Source organism: Oryzias latipes, chromosome 12 (assembly GCF_002234675.1).
Source record: "Oryzias latipes chromosome 12, ASM223467v1".
Taxonomy (NCBI): Eukaryota; Metazoa; Chordata; class Actinopteri; order Beloniformes; family Adrianichthyidae; genus Oryzias; species Oryzias latipes.
In genome coordinates, this window is record NC_019870.2 from 3,493,440 (window position 1) to 3,514,908 (window position 21,469).

At 41.4% G+C, this 21,469-nt stretch overlaps 2 protein-coding genes across 5 annotated transcripts in view; one reads left to right on the forward strand and one right to left on the reverse strand.

Annotated features, from left to right (window-relative positions):
- Positions 1–3,766, forward strand: part of pde8b (phosphodiesterase 8B) — a 57,298-nt gene extending 53,532 nt beyond the window's left edge. For all 4 annotated transcript variants that reach the window (XM_020707479.2, XM_011481456.3, XM_011481455.3 and 1 more), the window contains exon 22: positions 1,242–3,766. In XM_020707479.2, coding sequence (XP_020563138.1) covers positions 1,242–1,351 — 110 coding nt within the window. In that variant the 3' untranslated portion in view covers positions 1,352–3,766. The remainder of the gene's footprint in view (positions 1–1,241) is intronic.
- A 718-nt stretch (positions 3,767–4,484) lies between these two features.
- wdr41 (WD repeat domain 41) lies at positions 4,485–14,303 on the reverse strand. Its single transcript, XM_023960517.1, has 13 exons — positions 13,959–14,303; positions 13,235–13,350; positions 12,674–12,722; positions 12,465–12,587; positions 12,331–12,393; positions 11,456–11,567; positions 11,309–11,371; positions 11,127–11,231; positions 8,878–9,062; positions 8,690–8,811; positions 6,674–6,759; positions 4,966–5,099; positions 4,485–4,894 (listed from the first exon to the last, which is right to left on the reverse strand). The coding sequence occupies exons 1-13, from the start codon at positions 14,004–14,006 to the stop codon at positions 4,754–4,756; spliced, it is 1,347 nt and encodes a 448-aa protein (XP_023816285.1). The 5' UTR covers positions 14,007–14,303; the 3' UTR covers positions 4,485–4,753.
- Between the last annotated feature and the right edge of the window lie 7,166 nt (positions 14,304–21,469).

Below are 21,469 nucleotides of genomic sequence, written 5' to 3' on the forward strand. Positions count from 1 at the left end.
CAGACACAACCACACACTGAAGGATGACAGCAGATGTGTGTTTTTTTTAAATAAACTGCAAATTCTGCCATTAGGGTTAGAAATGTTAGAAAATGTTGAACGTTTCATACAGACGAGGTTTTGATTGTTTTTTTGCTTCTCAGAATTACAAATACTATTAATATACAGATTTAACTCAGGAAAGAAGACAAAAAAAACAAGGTTTTCAACCAGAGAATTTACATTTGCCAATAGGAAATTTGGCCAAAATGAGCAAAAGATTTAAAAGTAAACCAGAGTCCTTTTGTATCGTCTTTGAGATTAGACCCAACGAGACATTTTTCCAGAAATTTAGTCATCAATAAAATCACAAATCTTCTGCCAAAACACTTACAATCCATCTTACCAGAAAAGATGGATGACTGTTTCAGGGGAATTGCAGCAAAAACTACAGAGTATCAATGTTTAATCTAAATCTATTTTGAATAAACATTTAAACTGGGTAGGTGTGTCTATTTATGCTTCTCTCAACTGTTTGGATTCATTTCTGTCTCAGAGTCGCCCTCTGCTGGTCAACCTCAGTACTCTACACTCAACCAGATCTTTTTATTGAAAATAGTGACGCTCAATGAGATTTAGGTCTTTTCTGTATGGAAAGAATTGACAGATTGTCTGTAAAATTACTTTTTTACCTTCAGTTTGTTAGATTAAAGTGTTTAATGGGATCCTACAGATTTCCAATGATCTCAAAAATGTGACTCTTATTTTTATTTTTGTACACACAATTAATACACTTGTGTTCAAACAGGATAAAAAAATTATTAATATAGGTTCATTTAAAAAAACACAACGATGACAAGATGGTTAGTTTTTAAAATGTATTTATTTTTACATTTTTTTACATTATTTTTTTCAGTCAATACAAATCCTAAACTTCTGTCAGATTTTAAAATCGTCCATAATTTTTTTTGCATCTCTTACTAGCGAACTCATTACAGGAAGTTAACATTAAGTTATTTAGCGAATGTTTTTATATTTGTGGATCTGAGTCTCCAACAAACCGATTTCAAAAGATTCAAATCGTGTCAAAAATAAAAAATACATAGAAACAATTACCAAAGAGCCTCCAAAGACTCCTGTGAAAGAGAGAATCAATGCAGTGTTACAGCCAAGTGTTTACGTTAAAAAACACAAAGCGGCGCCTTGTTGGAGGGGGGTGGGGGTGCTGTTCTCTCCCCCCCTAAGTGTCTGTGTTCCTGCAGCCTTCGCCGGCCTCCCCATCCTGATGGAGCACCTGTCGGAGAACTACAAGTACTGGAAGACTCTGGACGAGGGGAGGTGTAAGAGCCTGCGGCCCCCGCCTCCGTCCTGACCTGCAGGAGGGTCCCCGGCGTGGTCATGATGGCGCTCTGAACCGTCTCCTGGCTGTTGAGGGGGGGGGGGCTCGTCAACCCCCCACCCACCCCCCCTCTCTGTAGCACCTCCGTGAACTGCAGGTCCAACAGCTCGCCTGACAATCTGTACCATACGATGCACCTCGCCACAAAGCCGCACTTTAGCCGATCCAGACGCCTGGAACCCCCCCCTGCGTTCGCTTTCCCCCTCCCTTTGTGTGTCACGTGGCGGAGGACAGACCAAGTCTGACTGGTTTCTAATCACGAACTTGTGACGGTGCTCAGAAGGATCAACTCCTCTTTTCCGTTTCTCTTTTGTCTCCAAGACCCATGGATGTGCTTCTGGGACCAGGTTCTGATCAGATTCACAATAAAACACAAAGGGCTGGACGTTGAGGAATCAGCTGTTTTGTGGTAGCGAAGCTAAAAAAAAAAGAAAAAGACCTTCTTCTCTTTAGTGAAAGCAGCGGATGACGACAACGAACGAGTAGAGACGCACTGTATTTTAGTTAGACCACATTTCCTAGCTGTGACACGAACTGTAGAAGCTCCTTCTGTGGCGTTTGGGGCCTCGGATCCAGAGTCAGTGTTCCTGTGAAGGCAAACCCTGCCCGGCCCCCCCTGCAATTCCACACCAAACACACCCACTGATGATGATGGGGTTGGTGCAGCGTGTCTGCCCCCTAGTGGCAGGAAAGACCCACTCCGATCGTCTAAAGTGTCTAACACTTAAAACAAAATCTGAAAACATTCGATTTTCTCACATGACTAAGATTTAATGAAACAAAGTAGTTGATTTATAGAAGAAAACATTCATAAAAAAAGCCACAGGACAGTTTTTTTCACAGAATGCCGTTATAGGACTGAGTAACCCAGACTCACGTCGTCTTTCAGGTCACGAGGATTTTTTTTGTAAAACCTATAATTTTTTTACATTTTCTGTGCTAAAAAATCATAAATGTCCCTTTTTACAAGTTGACACAAATTGAGAAACGACTGCATTTGATTGAATCTTCATTCTCTGCTAAATATGTGCGGCCGGTTCAAACTTAGACTTTGCGATGAAGATTTTTCCAAAGTGGAAGCTAACAACCGGACGCTAACTTCAGCCACGTCCCACTTTCAAGGTGTGACGGATAAATAAAGCAAAATACAAAGAGACACATTATTCTTCTTCGGTTTCCTCACTGATTATTTTCTCCCTTGTCCACAGTTTTATGCTCGTTAGTCAGCTTTTTATTTCTGGGCTTTTACTTTGGCGGTCCGAGCAGCAGCTTCAAGTCATGTGACACGTCAAGATAGACCGATGTGGTGAACAGAATCCGGTAGTTTTCTCAAATATATCTTCCTTCGAGATCAGAAAATTGTAGTTGTTTTCCTCCCCGTTGCTGAGAGCTCTCTGTTTACACACACTCCCGCTAGCTTATGCTCTCTGATGCATCAGGGCCGGAGCATGGACCCTGTGGCTTTTTTTTTTCGACGTTTCTACGTCAACCAGCATCCTGATTTTACAACCATTTGATGACATAAATACTCGAAAATGATATTTTAAGATTCATTTTCCTAATATTTGTTCTCAATCATCGTAAAACTGCCACAAAGGTTTTCATCGGAGTGGGTCTACGCGGAGGAACATTAGCGTCGGGGCATTTCTCAGGTCATTTTTCAGCTGAAAACCACTAAAAGGAAGCAACAGGAGGATGTTTGGTGGTGGAATCGATAGAAACCCATAAAAAATCATCCTAAGTGAAGCAGAGTAAACCAAAGGCACAGAGAGCTCTCGTTACCGGTGCCTTATTCAATTATTCATTCATCCGTTCTTCTGTATCGTTATTGAAAAAAAGCCATAAGTGTTTGAGAATCTGGGGTTGAGGCTCACGCTGGCATCCCGGCTCTGTGTTTCCAGCTCTGTAGTCACTTTACTGACAACGAAGGTCTGAAGAAACGCCTTAATGCTGTCGCTCCGTCGCCGTGGTTGCACTGTAAGCTACCTGCTGATTCTGTTCCAGCTTTGCTGTTTTTACCTGCTGCTTCCCAAAAGCTTCATTTTCCTTTCCTTTCATTTGGTAACCATAACTTGAAATGTGTTTCACCGCGGCTGCTTCAAACCATCTCCAGAGGATATTTTTGTGCCGCCAAGTTTTCTCCTGACGAGGAGCTGAACTCTGCCTCCTCTGTGGACAAAGTGGGACCGCCGCCAGGAGGGTGGCGTCAACGTGACGACAGCCACAAAACAATCACGGGATTTTTATGGAGGTGGTTAGAATGCATTGTACGTGTAAAAGCTTTAAACCGCCGTCACCTAAAATGTTCGTATCTCTGCGGTGTCTTTTAATGTTTTCTGTTCAACACGAAAATGTATCGTGAGACGATTAAAGCAGTTTGAAATATGACGCGTGTTCAGTATCACCATTTTTTATGGGAAATTTGACTCGATGCTGAAGTTTTGTTTTTGTAATGAAGCCTCCGAACACTAGATGGCAGCATTGAGAGTTTTCAAATTAAGCGCCTGAACAATGAAGAACATGGTACTAACAATGTTCTTCAATGAAGCCGCTTATTTCTGCTGATAATCTAAATTGAGGCTACGTCTTAAGTGCCTCACCACGCCCTGACCTCTAAAGGACTAGCCACGACCCCAGACTTAGTAGCCCAGACTTAGTACCGTAGACTTAGTACCGTAGAATTAGTAGCATAGACTTAGTAGCCCATACTTAGTACCGTGGACTTTGGGGTTAATATGAATCTTCTGCTTTAACCCTTGTGCTATCTTAGATGACCCCACCCTTAATTTGACGTGTTCTCCCCACCATGACAAAGGTGGATAAAGGTGGAAAGATTTCATGTGGACACCAGTGAAGATCACAAATCATTGAAGAAAAAAGGGTTCAGAGCACTGTCTAGTGGGTCTAGATGACCCAACTCCCAATGTTAACGTGCCTAGGATAGCACAAGGGTTACTTATCTTCAATGTTTAGCTTTAGGCTTTTTTTTTCTGTTTTCCACACTTTTCCTTTGGTCCAAGCAAACTTCAGAGCTTGGAGGAATGCTGAGGAGCCGTTTTTTACAGGAAAAGTTCACTTCTCTGAGGATTCTAAAGGATTTCATCCATTCAAGATAAGTCATGATTTATTTTAGGAACAGTTTCACCACGTAAAACCAAAAATAAAATCCACATTTTTTATTCCTTCATAAATATTATCGGCATCAAGGAACTTTAGTGCAAATCTGATCATCTGTTACAGCAAAACAGGAAATGATTTGACCAAAAAACATTTCAAACACGGCGCTAAAATAACCAGTTTGATGGCGACGTCTCAGCCAACAGGTAGACGTTGTAGAACGTAACAGACCGTCCAGATTCCGGCGCCTGAAAGCCGTCACAGTCCGCCGTTCTCCTCCAGCTTCTGGAAGAGCGCTTGGCTGCGCAGCCGTGACTGCCTCTCGCCGTTCTTCCACAGAATCAGCAGGTGGTCAGCGGAGCACGTCACCAGGCCGTCCTCGCCAAAGCCAACGAACATCTGAGGGAGGGACGCGTTCAGGAGCATGGCGCGAAAGGCGGAGCGGTATTCGGAGGGAGCGGGCCTCCTACCTGGACGGCTCCCGAGTGTCCGATCAGATCTCCGATCAGCTCCAGTTTCCGCGTGTTGGGGAAGTCCGTCGCCTTCTTGGACGGAGGAGCGGACTGTTTGCTGGAGCGGCCAAACGTCCAATTCCCGAAGAAGCCTGAGGCCAGATCCCAAACAGCGAGATGTAAAAAAGCGGAATCTTAAGGGTTAGAAGTCAAGCTTACCTAAGAGCCTCGAACCTTCTTAGGAAACAATAACCCTTAAAATATGTCTGTTTCCTGTGTCAATAAAGATCATTTCATTTTGTATAACTATGGTAATTGATCGTCTTTAACCCTTGTGCTATCCTAGGCACTTTAACATTGGGAGTTGGGTCATCTAGACCCACTAGACAGTGCTCTGAACCTTTTTTCTTCAATGATTTGTGATCTTCACTGGTGTCCATGGATTACATGAAATCTTTCCACCTTTATTCCACCTTTGTCATGGTGGGGAGAACACGTCAATGGAAGGGGGGGGTCATCTGGATCAGTGTTTTTCAACCTTTTTAGAGCCAAGGGACACTTTCTCCTTGACAAAAATCCCGCGGCACACCAGCATCCAAAAATTAAAAGAAAGGAGAAACTCATAGTCTGTATTGATGTACAGTCCCTCCACAATCTCACATGCATTTTTGTGATAATTGTGTCAGAAAAAGATGGAAGCTGCGTTTTTTTCTTCTAAAAGATGTAATTTAAATTAGAAGATTTAAAAACTGTTGTGTGTTCGTTGTTGTTTCAAGACGTTAAACACGAAGACTCATTGTGCGCTGAGACGCTGTCACTTTAACCCAGTGCATCATGGGAGATGTAGTGTAAAAACAGCCAGAGATCGTTTCTCTGAGCTTCATTGTTTCTGGTTCACTTGTTCCACGGTCTGACACCAGATTCTGTGGGAAGCTACACCGCTAAAGACGAGCTTTAGCTGGTATTTTTGTTGGAACTGAGATTTTATGAGCAGAATCAGAACAAGGAAGTGAAGACTTTAACCACTTCTGATTGGTCAGACTGATGACGTGTGATTAAGCCTCCAAGAATGATTGGTGGAGACAGTTAAAGGGGCGGGATTAAATCGCGGTACCGTCATTCTTATCAAAATGTCTTTAATTTAATCAAATGAACACAAAGAAAAAAGTATTTTATGATCTTTCATCTTCCTAACTACTCAGTGTTTTATCAGGGCCTGTTTGGATGAACACAGAGCTGATATCCTGGAGATGGGAAATGTTTTTAGATCAGTAAATGAGGGGAATTTCCCACGGCACACTGGTTGAAAAACACTGATCTAAGATAGCACAAGGGTTAATCCAGGCGGCAGAGAGATTCAATTCTGACTCTTTCTGGGATTTTTAAAAAGAATTCAGAGTAAAACGTCAAAAAATCCAGAAATTTTTATGAGTTGTTGATTTCTTAATTTCGTTTATAAACGAGAACAAATCCAACCTTCAGCGCTTTTGACGATGTAAAGCAGCTGAAAATTTGAACAATAGATTGTTCAAGGAGAATTTAAAGCATTTATTTGTTGAAATGTTCAGTCAATAAGTCTGGATCAGCTTAAAGAACCGGAAATCAATTCACTGCTTTGGTGATTCTTAGTACTAACATGGATGTGAAATCTAGATCCTCAGAAGATTTCATCCTGGATAGCGAACCGTTTACCACTCGGCTCTTTTCTATGGAGGGCGGAGCTCACCTGCAGAGGCGGGCTCGGCAGGTAAAGGTAAGTCCTGGATCTCCCACATCCTCACACTGCCGTCCTCAGAGCACGACATCAACTCGCTGGAACAGAAAAGGTCAGGAGGTCAAAGCAGGAAGCAGCCAAACGACTTTTCATGTTTAGAAAAACAAAACCTTTTCCAGTAAAAGTGACAGATGAGAGAAAATAAATGCTTTCAGCTTTTATTTTGTTAAAAAAGGAGCCTCTTGGAGGCTTAGTCAGGAATAGATAGATAGTTAGGAATAGATGGCATTGACTGATGATTTTATTGTCTAAGAAAAATTCATGGACATTTTAAAAAAAGTCTGTATTTAGTCTGTTTTTTTAGGATCAAAGTCCTGTTTTTGTTTTGTTTTTAAATAAAATAATAAAATACATTTTTCATATTTAACCCTTACGAGTTCAGGTTATTATTGGATGTTAACGTCAATTTCTGTTCACTTTGCTTTTGGTATCATTTCTTCAGCACCAACTCACCTTTATTTACATTTTATAGTCATTTTCTCGAATGACTTCATCTTAAAGAAAGAAGTAAAAGAATTTTGTTTGTTTTTTCTGTGAAAATCCCATAAATATTTAACTTTTTTAGGAAAAAGTAAAAATGATTTGTGTAAATAGGAAGAAATTTGTAAACAACAACAAAAACACTTCGAATGCAGCTGATGTCACAGGCGGGTTTGCATTGCTGTTGCTGAAAAAAAAAAAGTCTCAAAATGAGATACTGACTCAGAGTAAGAAATAAAAGGAAAAAAATGAAAGAAGAAAAATAAATGATAAAAAGTAGTAAAATTATGAGAAAGAAGTCAATCTTTTACCAGAATAAAGTCTTAAATTATGAGAAAGTTACAAAATCTACAAGGAAAAAGTCATGAGGATAAAATTGTGATTTCCTAAAGATAAATGTGTTTATTTTCACCAAAAGTAAAGCATACTCGGCAGATTCGTCTACAAAGTAACTTAAAGCATAAATTTACGACTTTTTAATCTCCTAAATTATAGATTTTTTACGCAGAATTTTACAACTTTATTCTTGTTAAATTTTGACTTTTTTTAATCATTTAACAACTATATTGCCGTAAAAGTTTTCATAATTGTACAGATTTTTTTTTTGACTTTTTTCCTCATAATTTTACAACTTTATTCCTGTATATTTATTAACTTTTATGCTACAAGGACAACCAGAAAAAAAGTAGAGAATTTTAGATAATAAAGGAGAAATGTTTCCGCTGATTCTTTCTGTTGTTTAAATTCACGTTAGGATCCTACAGGATGAAGAATGTTTTAATCAATAAGATCAATTTGACATTTTTTTTCTTGAAAGTTGCGTCTGCTTTCAGTTCTGTCCTGAAACAAATGTGCATCAGGTCTGCCAGGTAGGAGTAAAAACCGTAGAAAAAAGATTTATCCTAGTTCCTTGAGGTAAAACTAGAACACTAAACAGTTAGCGCATCTTTAAATTGACAGAAATGTTCTTTAAAGTTGGTCTTGTGACGCTCCTCAAGTCAATTTTCTGAAATACTTTTACAATAGCAGTGCGGTGCAGTGCTGCCCTCTTGTGGCGGTCTTCTTTACACCACTTTCTACTCTGTAATCATCAGAAAACATCAATGCATTTTGGCGAGGGTTCAAAAAGCTCCAATGGCGTGTTTTCGTCAGAAAAAAGATCATAAATCCTGATCTCGCGGCACCAATTAAACTGTCAAACGCATTTGTGCCGGTTAACCAGCATCCTGGCACGCTGCAGGACGGATTTACAGGGGAAAAAAACCACTCAACAAGGAAGCATCTGATCATAAAAAGCTGGCTTGTTTTGCTGAATTTCCTCCAGGCTTCCATTTGAGTTCTAAGCAAATGTGCTAAAAGTGACCATCACGGCTGCCGAGGTCACAGGAAGTGGCTCCTCGCCTCAAATCAGAACAGCGGCGGGCTTGAGTTGGTTTCCTGGCAGGGAGCTGGAGCGCACGGACAGAGAGGATTGTGGGAAAGCCTCACCTGTCAGACAGCAGCATGGTGTGCAGCACGTTGGAGTCGTGCGCGGCTTTCCTGTAGGCCGCCACTGATTGGCTCTGCAGGTCGTACACGTACAGGCCGCTGCCCACCGCCGCCAGGATCAGCTGCAAACACACGGACGCTGTCACGGACGCCGCGAGGACGGAACGCTTGTTCGTGTCCACACTCACCTGTCCGTTGGTGGTCAGGTGCTGGATGGACATCTCGCTGGGCCGCAGAGCTTTCAGCCGGCTCTCGCTCTGGACGCCCGTTTGTGACTCCTCCCACAGGATGTGCTGGTACTTCAGGGCGTTCCAATCAACCGCGTCCCACAAGATCAACTCGCCGGCGTGGGAGCCGCTGGCGAAGAGGCGGTCTGAGGAGCAGGAACCCAGAAGTCAGGAGGAAGAAAAGAATGAAATGATTTTATTCAACTTTTAAATAAAGTTTTGTTCAAAATGTGTCACTAGAGCTCAGATCCTTAGGAGGATTTTAGGAGAATCCTGTGGTTTCTCTGCTTGTTGTGTGTCTGTGTTTTGTGAGTGTTTGTATGTGCGTTGGGGTTTGTGAAAGTTTTGTGTGAGCATGGATACGTTTGTGTGTTTTTGTGTCTTTGTGATTTTTGTGAGTCTCTATCTCTGATTTCGCATGTCTATGAGTGCGTGTCTGTGTTTGTGTGCAAGGGGGTGTGTATGTTTTTTGTGGTTGGTGTGTGCAAAAATGTACAAGTGCGTGTGTTTTGTGTACACGTGTATGTCTGTGTGTGCGCATCAGTGCAAACACACATATGTGTGTGCATGTGTGTGTGTTTTTGTCCATCTCTGACCGTCTTCTTTTTGCTTTTTGAGTGCATGTCTGTCTGTGTGTTTTTGTGAGTTTGTTTACGTCTAAACAAAAACTAAACTAAACTAAACCGTAACCATATCCTTAACCCTCCTCCGGGTCCGTGAGGAAAAAAAAAGAAAAAAGTTCAGCACTGACTGCATGTATTTAGAAAATTACGAGCGAATAAAAACGTTCTAAAAAGAAAAGTAAGGAACTCCTTAGTGTGGTCCTGCTTTCAAGCCCAGTCGTTGTCACGCCCCCAAGAGTCATATACCCCACTGTGATTGGTTGGTTCGTCAGATCCGTGCACAACACTGAAAAAGTGTCATTCATACAAACTGGCGGGACGCATTGACATTAAATTTTCTTATTAAGGCGGGGGCCGCAAAATATCATCTTGAGGGCTGCAAATAGCCCACGGGCCGCGAGTTTGAGACCCCTGCTCTAAAGCTTCCGATGCCACTGAACCCTCTAAAGGATCCGAGGCTTCTAAAGCTTCCGAGGCCTCTAAAGCTTCCGAAGCCTCTAAAGCTTCCGAAGCCTCTAAAGCTTCCGAAGCCTCTAAAGCTTCCGAGGCCTCTAAAGCTTCCGAACCCTCTAAAGCTTCCGAAGCCTCTAAAGCTTCCGAGGCCTCTAAAGCTTCCGAAGCCTCTAAAGCTTCTGAGGCCTCTAAAGCTTCCCGAAGCCTCTAAAGCTTCCGAACCCTCTAAAGCTTCCGAAGCCTCTAAAGCTTCCGAGGCCTCTAAAGCTTCTGAGGCCTCTAAAGCTTCCGAAGCCTCTAAAGCTTCCGAGGCCTCTAAAGCTTCCGAAGCCTCTAAAGCTTCCGAACCCTCTAAAGCTTCCGAAGCCTCTAAAGCTTCCGAGGCCTCTAAAGCTTCCGAAGCCTCTAAAGCTTCCGAGGCCTCTAAAGCTTCCCGAAGCCTCTAAAGCTTCCGAACCCTCTAAAGCTTCCGAAGCCTCTAAAGCTTCCGAGGCCTCTAAAGCTTCCGAGGCCTCTAAAGCTTCCGAAGCCTCTAAAGCTTCCGAAGCCTCTAAAGCTTCCGAGGCCTCTAAAGCTTCCGAAGCCTCTAAAGCTTCCGAACCCTCTAAAGCTTCCGAAGCCTCTAAAGCTTCCGAGGCCTCTAAAGCTTCCGAAGCCTCTAAAGCTTCTGAGGCCTCTAAAGCTTCCCGAAGCCTCTAAAGCTTCCGAACCCTCTAAAGCTTCCGAAGCCTCTAAAGCTTCCGAGGCCTCTAAAGCTTCTGAGGCCTCTAAAGCTTCCGAAGCCTCTAAAGCTTCCGAGGCCTCTAAAGCTTCCGAAGCCTCTAAAGCTTCTGAGGCCTCTAAAGCTTCCCGAAGCCTCTAAAGCTTCCGAACCCTCTAAAGCTTCCGAAGCCTCTATAGTTTCCGGGGCCTCTAAAGCTTCCGAGGCCTCCAAAGCTTCTGAAGCCTCTAAAGCTTCCGAGGCCTCTAAAGCTTCTGAAGCCTCTATAGTTTCCGGGGCCTCTAAAGCTTCCGAGGCCTCCAAAGCTTCTGAAGCCTCCAAAGCTTCCGAAGCCTCTAAAGCTTCCGAAGCCTCTAAAGCTTCCGAAGCCTCTAAAGCTTCCGAAGCCTCTAAAGCTTCTGAGACAGACTCACCATTGACATTGATGAGAGCTCTGATCTGGTCTCGGTGGTCCGACAGACAGCGGATCTTTGTGAGCGACACGTCAGAGTCGTCGGAAAACGTTAGCCTGTAGATGACTGCAGAGAAATGAGGAGAAATTCCTTATCGACGTTTCTCACGCGGAGTGGCGACAAAACCAATCCGGTTCTTTTACCGATCTCTCTGTCCACCGCCGCTGCCAGGTGGTTCTTGGGCAGCTCGATCAGAGTGGTTACTCCTGAAAAAACACAAACGTTCAACGGCTGTAGGGGGTGGGGGGGTGGGGGGCTCAGCAACGATGGCACAAAATCTGCGTTCTCACCGCTGTCGCCGTGTGTCTGTTGGAGGCACCGCAGCTGGAAGTCTTTGCTCCAAACACACAACTCCTCCCCGCCGGACACCCACAAGCACAGACGCTCCAGCCCCAGCAGACACTGACACACACAGACACGCACACGTCAGCAGCGGGTTCCGACCTACACACACACGCTTCCACAAACATGAAGCTCCACTGAAGCTGAGAAATCAAAGCTAATTAGCTTCTACACGCTGCAATTAACCTTCATCTGCAATCAAAAGGAGACAATTAGCTTCTTCCAGCTCGCTTCAGAACTTCAGAACAACCTTCAGAGTAAAACCTTTTAATTAGAACATTCCAACACGGAATGAGGGAATCAAGGAACACACAAAAAAAAGACCGGCCGTCCAAGTGGAGCTTCAGCAAAAATGTATTTTTAGTGATCTTCACCCAGAAAACGCAACCAAACGGTTTTTATGTCAAATTTCTGAAGTCTAAAATATTATCAAGTTAATTAAGGAGGATTTTTTTGACAGGATGTATTTTATTTTGAAAGTAACTTCTATGTGCTGCTGTCAAAAGTGAAATAAATGGAACAGGCCGGAGGATGGATGGATGGATGGATGGATGGATAAAACCATAAATAGTGTTGTGTTCTAAAGACGGAGCTGGGATTTTGCGTCTCTCGTTGGGTTTAGTTCTGTCAGACACTGGACCAAACGGTTCTGTTAAGAGTTGATCTAAATTCCAGATGTGAGTCAAACAAACCTAAATTTTATGCAAGAACCCTGAAACCGCACAGAAACAATGGAAATCATGGATCGTCTTTAAAGGATGGAGGTGTAAGAATCATGGTTTGTGTCTCTGCTAACTGAAAGAGCCTCAGAGGTTTTGGTCACCTTCACCGAGGACTGCAGGTCCGACACCGTCTGGACTCTGTTTCCGGAGTCTGGATCCCACAGCTGGCGGTTCGGATAAGGACAACAGGAAGTTCTGAGCGACCATCTGAAAGTTTTGTTGTGGTTCAGGATACGCTGACGCTGCGGTCAGAGGAGGCGGTGATGAGCCCCGTGTGGGCGGCGGCCTCACAGGCGAAGGTGATAATGGCGGTGATTTGCTGGGTGTGGCCTCTCAGCTCCTGCAGCCTTTCGCCGGTCTGAGAGCGCCATCAAAGTGGTCAATGATTGGGAAGCGGGTTTTTTTTGTTTGTTTTTTTAGATCCGATGTCCGGCGGCGTCTTACCTCGATGTTCCAGACGAAGACCAGACCGTCATCCCCCGCAGACGCACACCTGGAACACACATCAGGAACATCAGCTGACAGGTAGAATCGTGTCGCTCAAAAACAGCAGGGTGGGGGCTCCAACCGCCCCCATGGCTCGCCCCTCCCGCCGCAGAATAAACATGCAGGACGAGCGGATGAAATGGAACCACAGGATGCATCCGTGGACTCCAGAAGCAATCTGGAGGGAATTTTCTGGCCTTTGCCCCCCGACTGCGGACCTGCGAGCAACGAGGACAAGACCCCGAGGAGGGGGGTTATTACCGGGGGAGGCCAGGCGTGAAGCAGCCCCCGCACACATAAATGGCCATCTGGGCACTCGCCAGAGGAGAGCAGGTGCTCAGCCTTTCCTTACGCGGGGAGGGGGGCCGTTAAAGGCTGTGCGGCATCAAACAGAGCCCATGATGGGCCTCCTGTCATGCTCTGTAGGTCTGCTGTAGGTGAGGATCTCCTGTCAATCACAAGGGGATGGAGGCCAGCTGGGGGGTGTTATGGGGGGGGGGGGGGGGTCTGTCTGCTTACCTGAAGTCATCAATCTGCACCAGAAATCGAACGATGTCAAAATGTCCTTTGAGCACCTGCAGCTCAGTGAAGCAGTTTCTGGGCTGTTCCTCTCCGATGCTCAGCACGCCGCTTCTCTGCAACACCCAGGAGGGAGGGCGGGGGGGCATAGGAGTCAGTTCATCTGTTCCACCAGCAAGTTTATATATACATTTAAAAAATGCAAGATTTTTTTTTTTTTTACACCAAATGTGGAAACAAACACATGGAGGTCACTGAATGTCTGGAAAAAGAGGAACAGTTCGGTTTAAGGCGACCAGATTTGACCACAAACAAGTTTATGTTCACATTTTACAAATGCCACAATCTTTCTTTATGTTTCATTAACATAATGCAATTAAACACATACACACACACACACACACAAAAGGGAGAGAAAAGAAGATCCAATTTGTGTTTTCTTTGTCACAAATCTCCACCATCAGAGTGTGAAGAACCGGACATTGGCAGCAGATCTGACGCCTTTTTCTAAATCTTCTCTGCAAACTTCACTCATCTTGGATGTTTATTTCTGAAGGAAACGAAAGACGACTTAATAAGAAAGAAATTCGCTTTGTCCTTTTATTTTGACACTCTGCGTTTGTTGTGAGGGCATTTCCGGTTAGACGGAGGTTTAATTTGAAGGTTTGGTTGGAAAATGTCGATTCTGTGTAAAAAAATAATTTAAAAAAAGCAGCGAACTTACTTCCACTGAGCTCTGCGCTTCTCGGCCTCCCAGAAACCACCGAAGCATGATTTGATACTTTAGACCCAGAAAACAACCAAAAACCAGGAATCTGCTTGATTTTGTGAGCGGAAACGTCCAGTTTTGGTTTACGCGCTGCACCAAAAACTGACGATTTCTCGATCGACGCGATGTTTCTGACCTTTATGGAGGATTCTGACACAGAACAACCTTCCCCATCCACGTAGTACCTCGATAAACAGAAAGCAACGACGTTAAACCGCAGAATATTAAGCTACATCGTCTGTTTGTTTACGTTTCAGTCATGACAAACAGAAATGCGTTCACGTGACTGAACTACGGAAGCCTGACGCGGACCTTTTTGACGGCGTTCCAGCAACGCTGGAAAAGGGAACTCGATGCCCCCCGAAATGACAAAACAAATCGCTTTTCAGAGCGCAAATACTATTAATATTCAATTACAGGGCATTTTGCTTACTTTTCTTTAATATTCAAGCTGGTCTCGTTTGAAAACACATTTTTAAACAGCTTAAAAGCCTAAAAAGTGGATGATTCGCATGGTTATTTTGGCAATTTTTTACGCCGGATGCCCTTCCTGACGCAACCCTCTCTATTTATCCGGGCTTGGGACCGGCACAGAAGTTACTGGCTTGCAACCCCTGTGGCTAGAGGATGATTCGCTGTGGCGACCCCTGATGGGAAAAGCCGAAAGAGAAAGAAGAAGAAGAAAAGCCTAAAAAGTAACATTTTGCCTTGTTCCTTATTCTAACATACTACAACTAGGTAAAAGAACAAAATATTGGCAACTAAAAATACAAAAATAAGCTGCAAGAAGTCAGAAAAGCCATACAAGTTTATTTTGTGTAACCAACATTGGAAAAGTGCTTTATAAAAAAAAAAGTTTGATTTTATTTGAAAGATAAATCCAAAGAATAGTTAAAATAATTAATTTATACCTCTAAGTCAGTGTTTTTCAACCACACTAAGTGCACACTGGTGTGCCGTGGGAAATTAGCCATTTACTGATCTAAAAACATTTACCATCTCCAGGATATCAGCTCTGTGTTCATTCAAACAGGCCCTGATAAAACACTGAGTAGTTAGGAATTTGGAAGATCATAAAATACTTTTTTCTTTGTGTTTATTAGATTAAACTAAAGACATTTTGATAAGAATGACGGTACCGCGATTTAGCCATAGCTTCAGCTCTGTTTTTGGAAAAGTCCCGCCCCTTTAACTGTCTCCACCAATCATTCTTGGAGGCTTAGTCACACGTCATCAGTCTGACCAATCAGAAGTGGTTAAAGTCTTCACTTCCTTGTTCTGATTCTGCTCATAAAGTCTCTCAGTTCCAACAAAAATACCAGCTAAAGCTCGTCTTTAGCGGTGTAGCTTTCCACAGAATCCCGTATCAGACCGTGGAACAAGTGAACAAAACAATGAAGCTCAGAGAAGAGAGTCTGTCTGCCATCTGCGGCCGTTTTCGCACTACATCTCCCATGATGCATTGTGTTAAAGTGACAGCGTCTCAGCGTACAATGAGTCTTCCCTGTTAAACCTCTTGAAACAACAAAGAACACTCATCAAACAGTTTTTAAATCTTCTTGATGAAATCAGGTCAACAGTTTAGTTCTCCTTCAAGGTTTGTGTTTATTAACAGCCAAACATCCCAGAGTTTGGTCCAAGTCATCTTTCTAACTGAAACACTTTTCTAATAACGTCTGTATTATTTTTTATGTTAAACGTGAGAAGAAGTAATGACAACATTGAAGAAACAGGATTAAGGTGAAGTGGCCAAAAGACACAATTAAACTAAATTGAAACAATTTAATCATCCAAAAAGAAATAAAATATTTTTGTTAAAGTTTTCAAAGACTTCATCTTTGATTAAGACAATAGAAAAACTAATAAAACTTCAACACGTTCACTTTTTGTGTAGTTACAGAAAACATAAATATAATGTCAGTCTTTTTGTGTAGAATTAATCAAACATATTGTGATCATATAATTGTTCAAAAAATACAGTTGCCTTTGCACCAACATTGAAATAAATATGTTTTAAAAATCTCTATTTAGAAAGAATGTATTTATTTTTTGTGAGGTTACACAAAATTGCATGTTAATAAACTTAAGGGAAAAACAGCTACCAGGGTAAAATGTCAAATAATTCAGTTGAAAATTATCACTGAAAACTAACTTAACTTTTATTACAATTTCAGAAAAAACAGCTGCAACTATCAGCTTTTTCTGCTGCAATTATCACAAAAATGCCTGTGAGATTGTAGAGGGACTGTACATCAAAACAGACTATAGAGTTTCTCCTTTTTCAATTACTTTGAATGCTGGTGTGCCACGGGAATTTTGGTCAAGGATACAGTGTGCCTTGGCTCAAAAAAGGTTGAAAAACACTGATCTAACCTTTGTGCTGTGCTATAACCCCACCCTTCCATTGACGTGTTCTCCCTACCATGACAAAGGTGGAGAGGATTTCATGTAATCCATGGACACCAGTGAAGATCACAAAAAAGGTTCAGCGCACTGTCTAGTGGGTCTAGATGACCCCACTCCCAACGCTAAAGTGCCTAGGATAGCACAAGGGTTAAGTAATGATTAAATAATTTCAAATTTTTTCATTTGGTTTCTGTAGCCTCATGGTTTGTTGAATCAGTTACAGTTTTTCTCAGTGGCTTTAGTACAATTCTCTGATCAGAATTGAAGTTTGCAAATACGTGTGTGCATTTCTCAAAACAATTTGTAGAAACAGCAAAACACTTTGGATTTCTTGCAAAAGCCTGTAACTTGCTCAAAATCTTTAGTTCAACTCTCAAAACTAAGTCTTTATGTCATTGAACATGTCAGTGCCATCAGAATGTCAAGTCCTTGTGTCATTGTCTACGAACAAGACAGTCAAATTACTCAGTCATGTTGTCAATATAACTGTGTACTTTAGAGGGAGGTTCTGATGGAAACTATGGCTAAAGTTTGGATGACAATTATTGTAAAATGTAAGTTACACCTTTTTTGATTGATTGCAAGAGACTGGACAAGATTCACATTTACACTTTTATTGTTCATATTGTAATTTGTTGACAGACCATGTCATCCCAACATAGAAAAAACCCACTGCAAACAGTAACACAAAGGGGAAAAAAGATAGGACAACATTCTGTACAACAGTCCAGGCAGTGCAGTAGGAATTGGTGTGGTCTTCCTACACCTCTTGTCGTTCCTGTATGTTAGGACACAAATTCTCATCCACATCACAGCGAATATATCCTCTCTTGCAATGCAGCCAAATATGTTTGTCACATTATGACAACTTGGTCAACCATTTTGCTGTTAATGACTTATGGGATGAACTAATGACTAGGTGTTTTGAGGAGTAAGACTATTGCACAGTGAACTATATAATACATTTTGATCAACATGACATAAACAATTGAGAATGTAGGAATGAGCAGAGAATTGTACATAATCATTTGCATGGATGTACCAAAGCAATTGCAACTTGTTCAAAGAAGTGAGAAACTGCTTATATGATGTGCACAAGTGACATCATGATGTGAAGACTGAACAAATAGTTTTGGGAATTTCATTCTGATCTGAGAATTGTACTAAAGCGACTGAGAAAAACTGTAATCAGACCCTTAGCCAAAAGTAGAACGTGGAGTTTATTTTATCAAGTATACTTGAGTGTAAGAAAAGCAAGTATACTATAGACCATGAAGTGTGGGAACTATACTAACTGAATACTTCTCCAGACAAAATGGGAACATTTTAATTTTGCAATACAAATATATATGCATGTTTCTCTCTGGGGACTCCTGCTTCCTCCCACCGTCCAAAAACATGCTTCATAGGTTAACTGGTTACTCTAAATTGTCCCTAGGTGTGAATCTGAGTGTGCATGGGTGTGTGATATGTGTGTGTGATATGTGTGACCCTGCGACAGACTGGCAACCTGTCCAGGGTGTCCCCTGCCTTCACCCGTAAGTGGCCGGGATAGGCTCCAGCAGCCCCGTGACCCCGAAAGGGATAAAAAGAAGAAAATGAATAAATGAAAAAATATATATATGCATACATGTCTGCACCAACTCCACATAGTTTTCATATGCACATACACATATATATATACACATAAATATATATAATTTAACAGTTGTAGTACACTTAAATAGATTACTTTTTGCAAAGGGAGACACATCTTTCACTCGTGGATGATATACACCATTGTTCTACGCAATTATCTCAGCTTTTTAAATAAAATACCTTCTTGTGTTTTCATTCTGTTGAATACTTGAAGATAAGTTGTTGTGCAAAAGTCAAACTTAAAATGATAATCAACTGAATCGGGAAATTTCTGTCTTTCAGTACGAGTTCAAGACTTTTTTTTTTTAAGTCATTTTCCTGATCTCAATCCAGAAACAACATGAGTGATTTTCACAGCATTATTGAGGCTGATTTAGGGAAATGAATAAAAAAAAAAAAAAAAGGATTTCTTGTTTTTTCCAGCAAAACATTATTTTTATACATATATTTTAACACATTTCGAGGTGTCTTGAAAACAAATGTACAAAACCTCCCATGTTATATGTAATTTTGAGCACAAGGAGCTATGTAAACACATTTAGAAAATAAGAGTTCACGATCAAAAATATTGTTTTAGGTTGTTAAAGGAAATCTTATACAAGACTTATGGGCCAAACGTTTTGAAGAAGGAAAGAGTTGATATTTAAACATCAAAAACAAAACTTTACACACTGATTAAGAATTATGCTGGCATATAGGTATAATTTACCAGGACAGAAAAATTAAATTTTTGTTTTAATAAGTGAAAAAAAATCCGAACCATTCTCCTAAATCTCAATTTTAAATCCTTTGGTGTCAAAACGTGATCTCTTTTGAATCAATAGATTGTTAGATTTACCCTGCAATTGCCCGATATTTTAAGGAACGATTCAATTTTTATTTACAAATCAATCCTTGCACATCATTTTTCATTAAACATGATAAAATAAAGGGACAAACAATTTTGCACCAAAGATCTATGAACATGTGTAATGTGCCTTATGACCACTAGATGGCAGTGTATCACGGTGCTTTCAAATGTAGAAATACACAGACCTCGATCCAAAGAAATGTCCTTTTTTTCAGCTGTTTACACTTTTAATTGTGTTAATTCCTCTTTGAATTATTGGAAAATATTCCTATACAACGTGTTCTTTTATAAAATAAAATCTGTCAACGTTGTCTTTTCAAATTTCCTGACCTGCTCTCCATCCCCTTTCCTCTTCTCTTCTGCAGCATCCTCCTCCTCTTCCTCTTCTTCTTCTCACTGTAACTCCTGTTAACACACATTCAGTTCTCACACAAAGTCACACAGCCCCCGAGCTGTATCTGCTCCCGCTCCCCCAATTGAAGCGACACGCAGTGTGGGGCCTGTGACCTTCATGGTGGCTTGGATCTGCAGCTCGCACTGATTTCTGATTTAGTGTCGATCCGCTGCGCTTGTCAGGGGCTGCGAGGTGCTTTCCATGCGGTAATAGAAAAGCTCAAGGGCAGCTGGAGAAAGGAGGCTCGGGGAGAGGGACCGGCTGTGGGAACAGACAAGTCGTTGTTGGTTTTACTGCTCTGACTGACAGATTTCCCAGCAACAAATACATCTGTACAAAGACGGAGGGTCTAAGTTGAACATGCTCCATTTTTTTTTTATTTCCCAAAAAGGTTTTCTGAAAAAAAAAAAAAACTATTCTGAGGTTAATCCTGAAGATTTTAGCTGCTAAACATTTTCTTTAAGACCAATTGGATCTGATTTTAACTTAAAATGAGCCCAAAAATGAGGATTTTTTGCTGTAAAAACACTTCTTGGTTACAACTTTTACTTTGAAATTTTGCCTTTTTTCATAGAAACTCTTGTCTGGGTGGGCAGCAGAAAAGAGTTTAATTAAATTCTGCCTTGGTTTTATATTTGATGGTTTCATTGATAAAAATCTTTTTTTGTTTTTTTTAAAAGTTGGACATTTTCACAGTTAAGCGTTACAGCAGCTGGACGATGAACTGCACCCCAAAGATGCTCACAAGTCAGTGCTTTTATTATGAAAATCATTTCATGGTGTCCCAGAAGATCTCTTCTATGCTCAGCGGACAACTGGCAAGAATTTACAGAGCTACTGAGAAAAAACCCACAGTATTTTTCAGAATCTCAATATCTCTTTGGTGTCCCACACCATCACACTGCCTCCTCCAGAGGAATGGTTCAGTTCTATGGACTAAAACTGGACTCATGCTTGGATTCCTCCTTAAGGTGTCACAGATACTCAAAATGGGCGTTGGAGGTGGCGTCATGGCAGCAGTCCTTCAGGCTGAAGCGTTGCTGCGTGGAGTTAGTTCAGGAGGTCTGAAGGAAAAGTTACAGAACCTCAGATGGCGTCAGGAGATCCACTTCCTCTACCGCTTACAGCACAAACGTTCAGTTCGGAACCAGAACTGGAAATGCTGAGCTTGACTGGCAGAACTTGCTCATCTGTGAATCTCAGCCTGTTATTCCATTTTATTAACAAATATGGCTCCGTCCAAAAATGAAACACGGCGTTTCCAACAGTTTGAACTTAAATTATGGTTAGAAATATTTCAAATTCAAGCTTCCTCGCTTTCACTGCAAACTATTTCATCCCAGTAACGATTTCAAACCTTGTGTTTTCTTAAAACATTCAAGATATTTGACCAGATTTGAAACTGTTTTCACTCTCTTTGCTCTACGCCTCTAAGCTTTTCTTAAAAAATCAGCAGAATTATTTTTCTCATGAAGAGCTGGAAATAAGGACTTTCTTTTGAAAATGAGCTTGCTTCAAATTCAATCTAAAGACTTGATTTAAGACAAAAACCTTCACATTTCACTGTAAGGTTCAATTTGAAGCATGTCATTTTAAAGTTAGGCGGACATTTATTGACTTTGTTTTGTAAACAAGAACTTTTGGTTTAAGAATAAATGCTGGTTTTAGATCTGATCAGGATTTAGTATGTTTAAAATTCACATTTTGTTCTAAAATGAGTCATTTCCACTTATTACACTCATTTGAAATAAAAAAAAAGAATAATTAGGTTAATAAATCCAAACCGTTAACTTAAAAGTAGCAAAAATACTTATCAAAGTGCCTTTAAAACATTTAATTTGAAGTAATTTTATTCATCAATTTGCTGTTTTAGCCTATTTTTCCCTTTTTTTGAGTGCGTTTCTAAATTTTTATTTATTTTTCTTGAGGACCTGCCCAGGGTGGACCTTCGTCCAACAGTAGCTGGGATAGGCTCCAGCAACCCCGTGACCTCCACAGGGAGATAGAGGCTAAAGACAATAAATGGAAGATTTGTTGAATAAAGACGATTTGCTGCAAGAACACATAATGTGACTAACTTTCTAGTTGTTTTTGTTGTTTTTTTCTCTCTTGAACAGGCATGAGAGAGTAAGAAACGGAATTTCCATTCATTGTTATGATGCACATGTGAAGAATCGA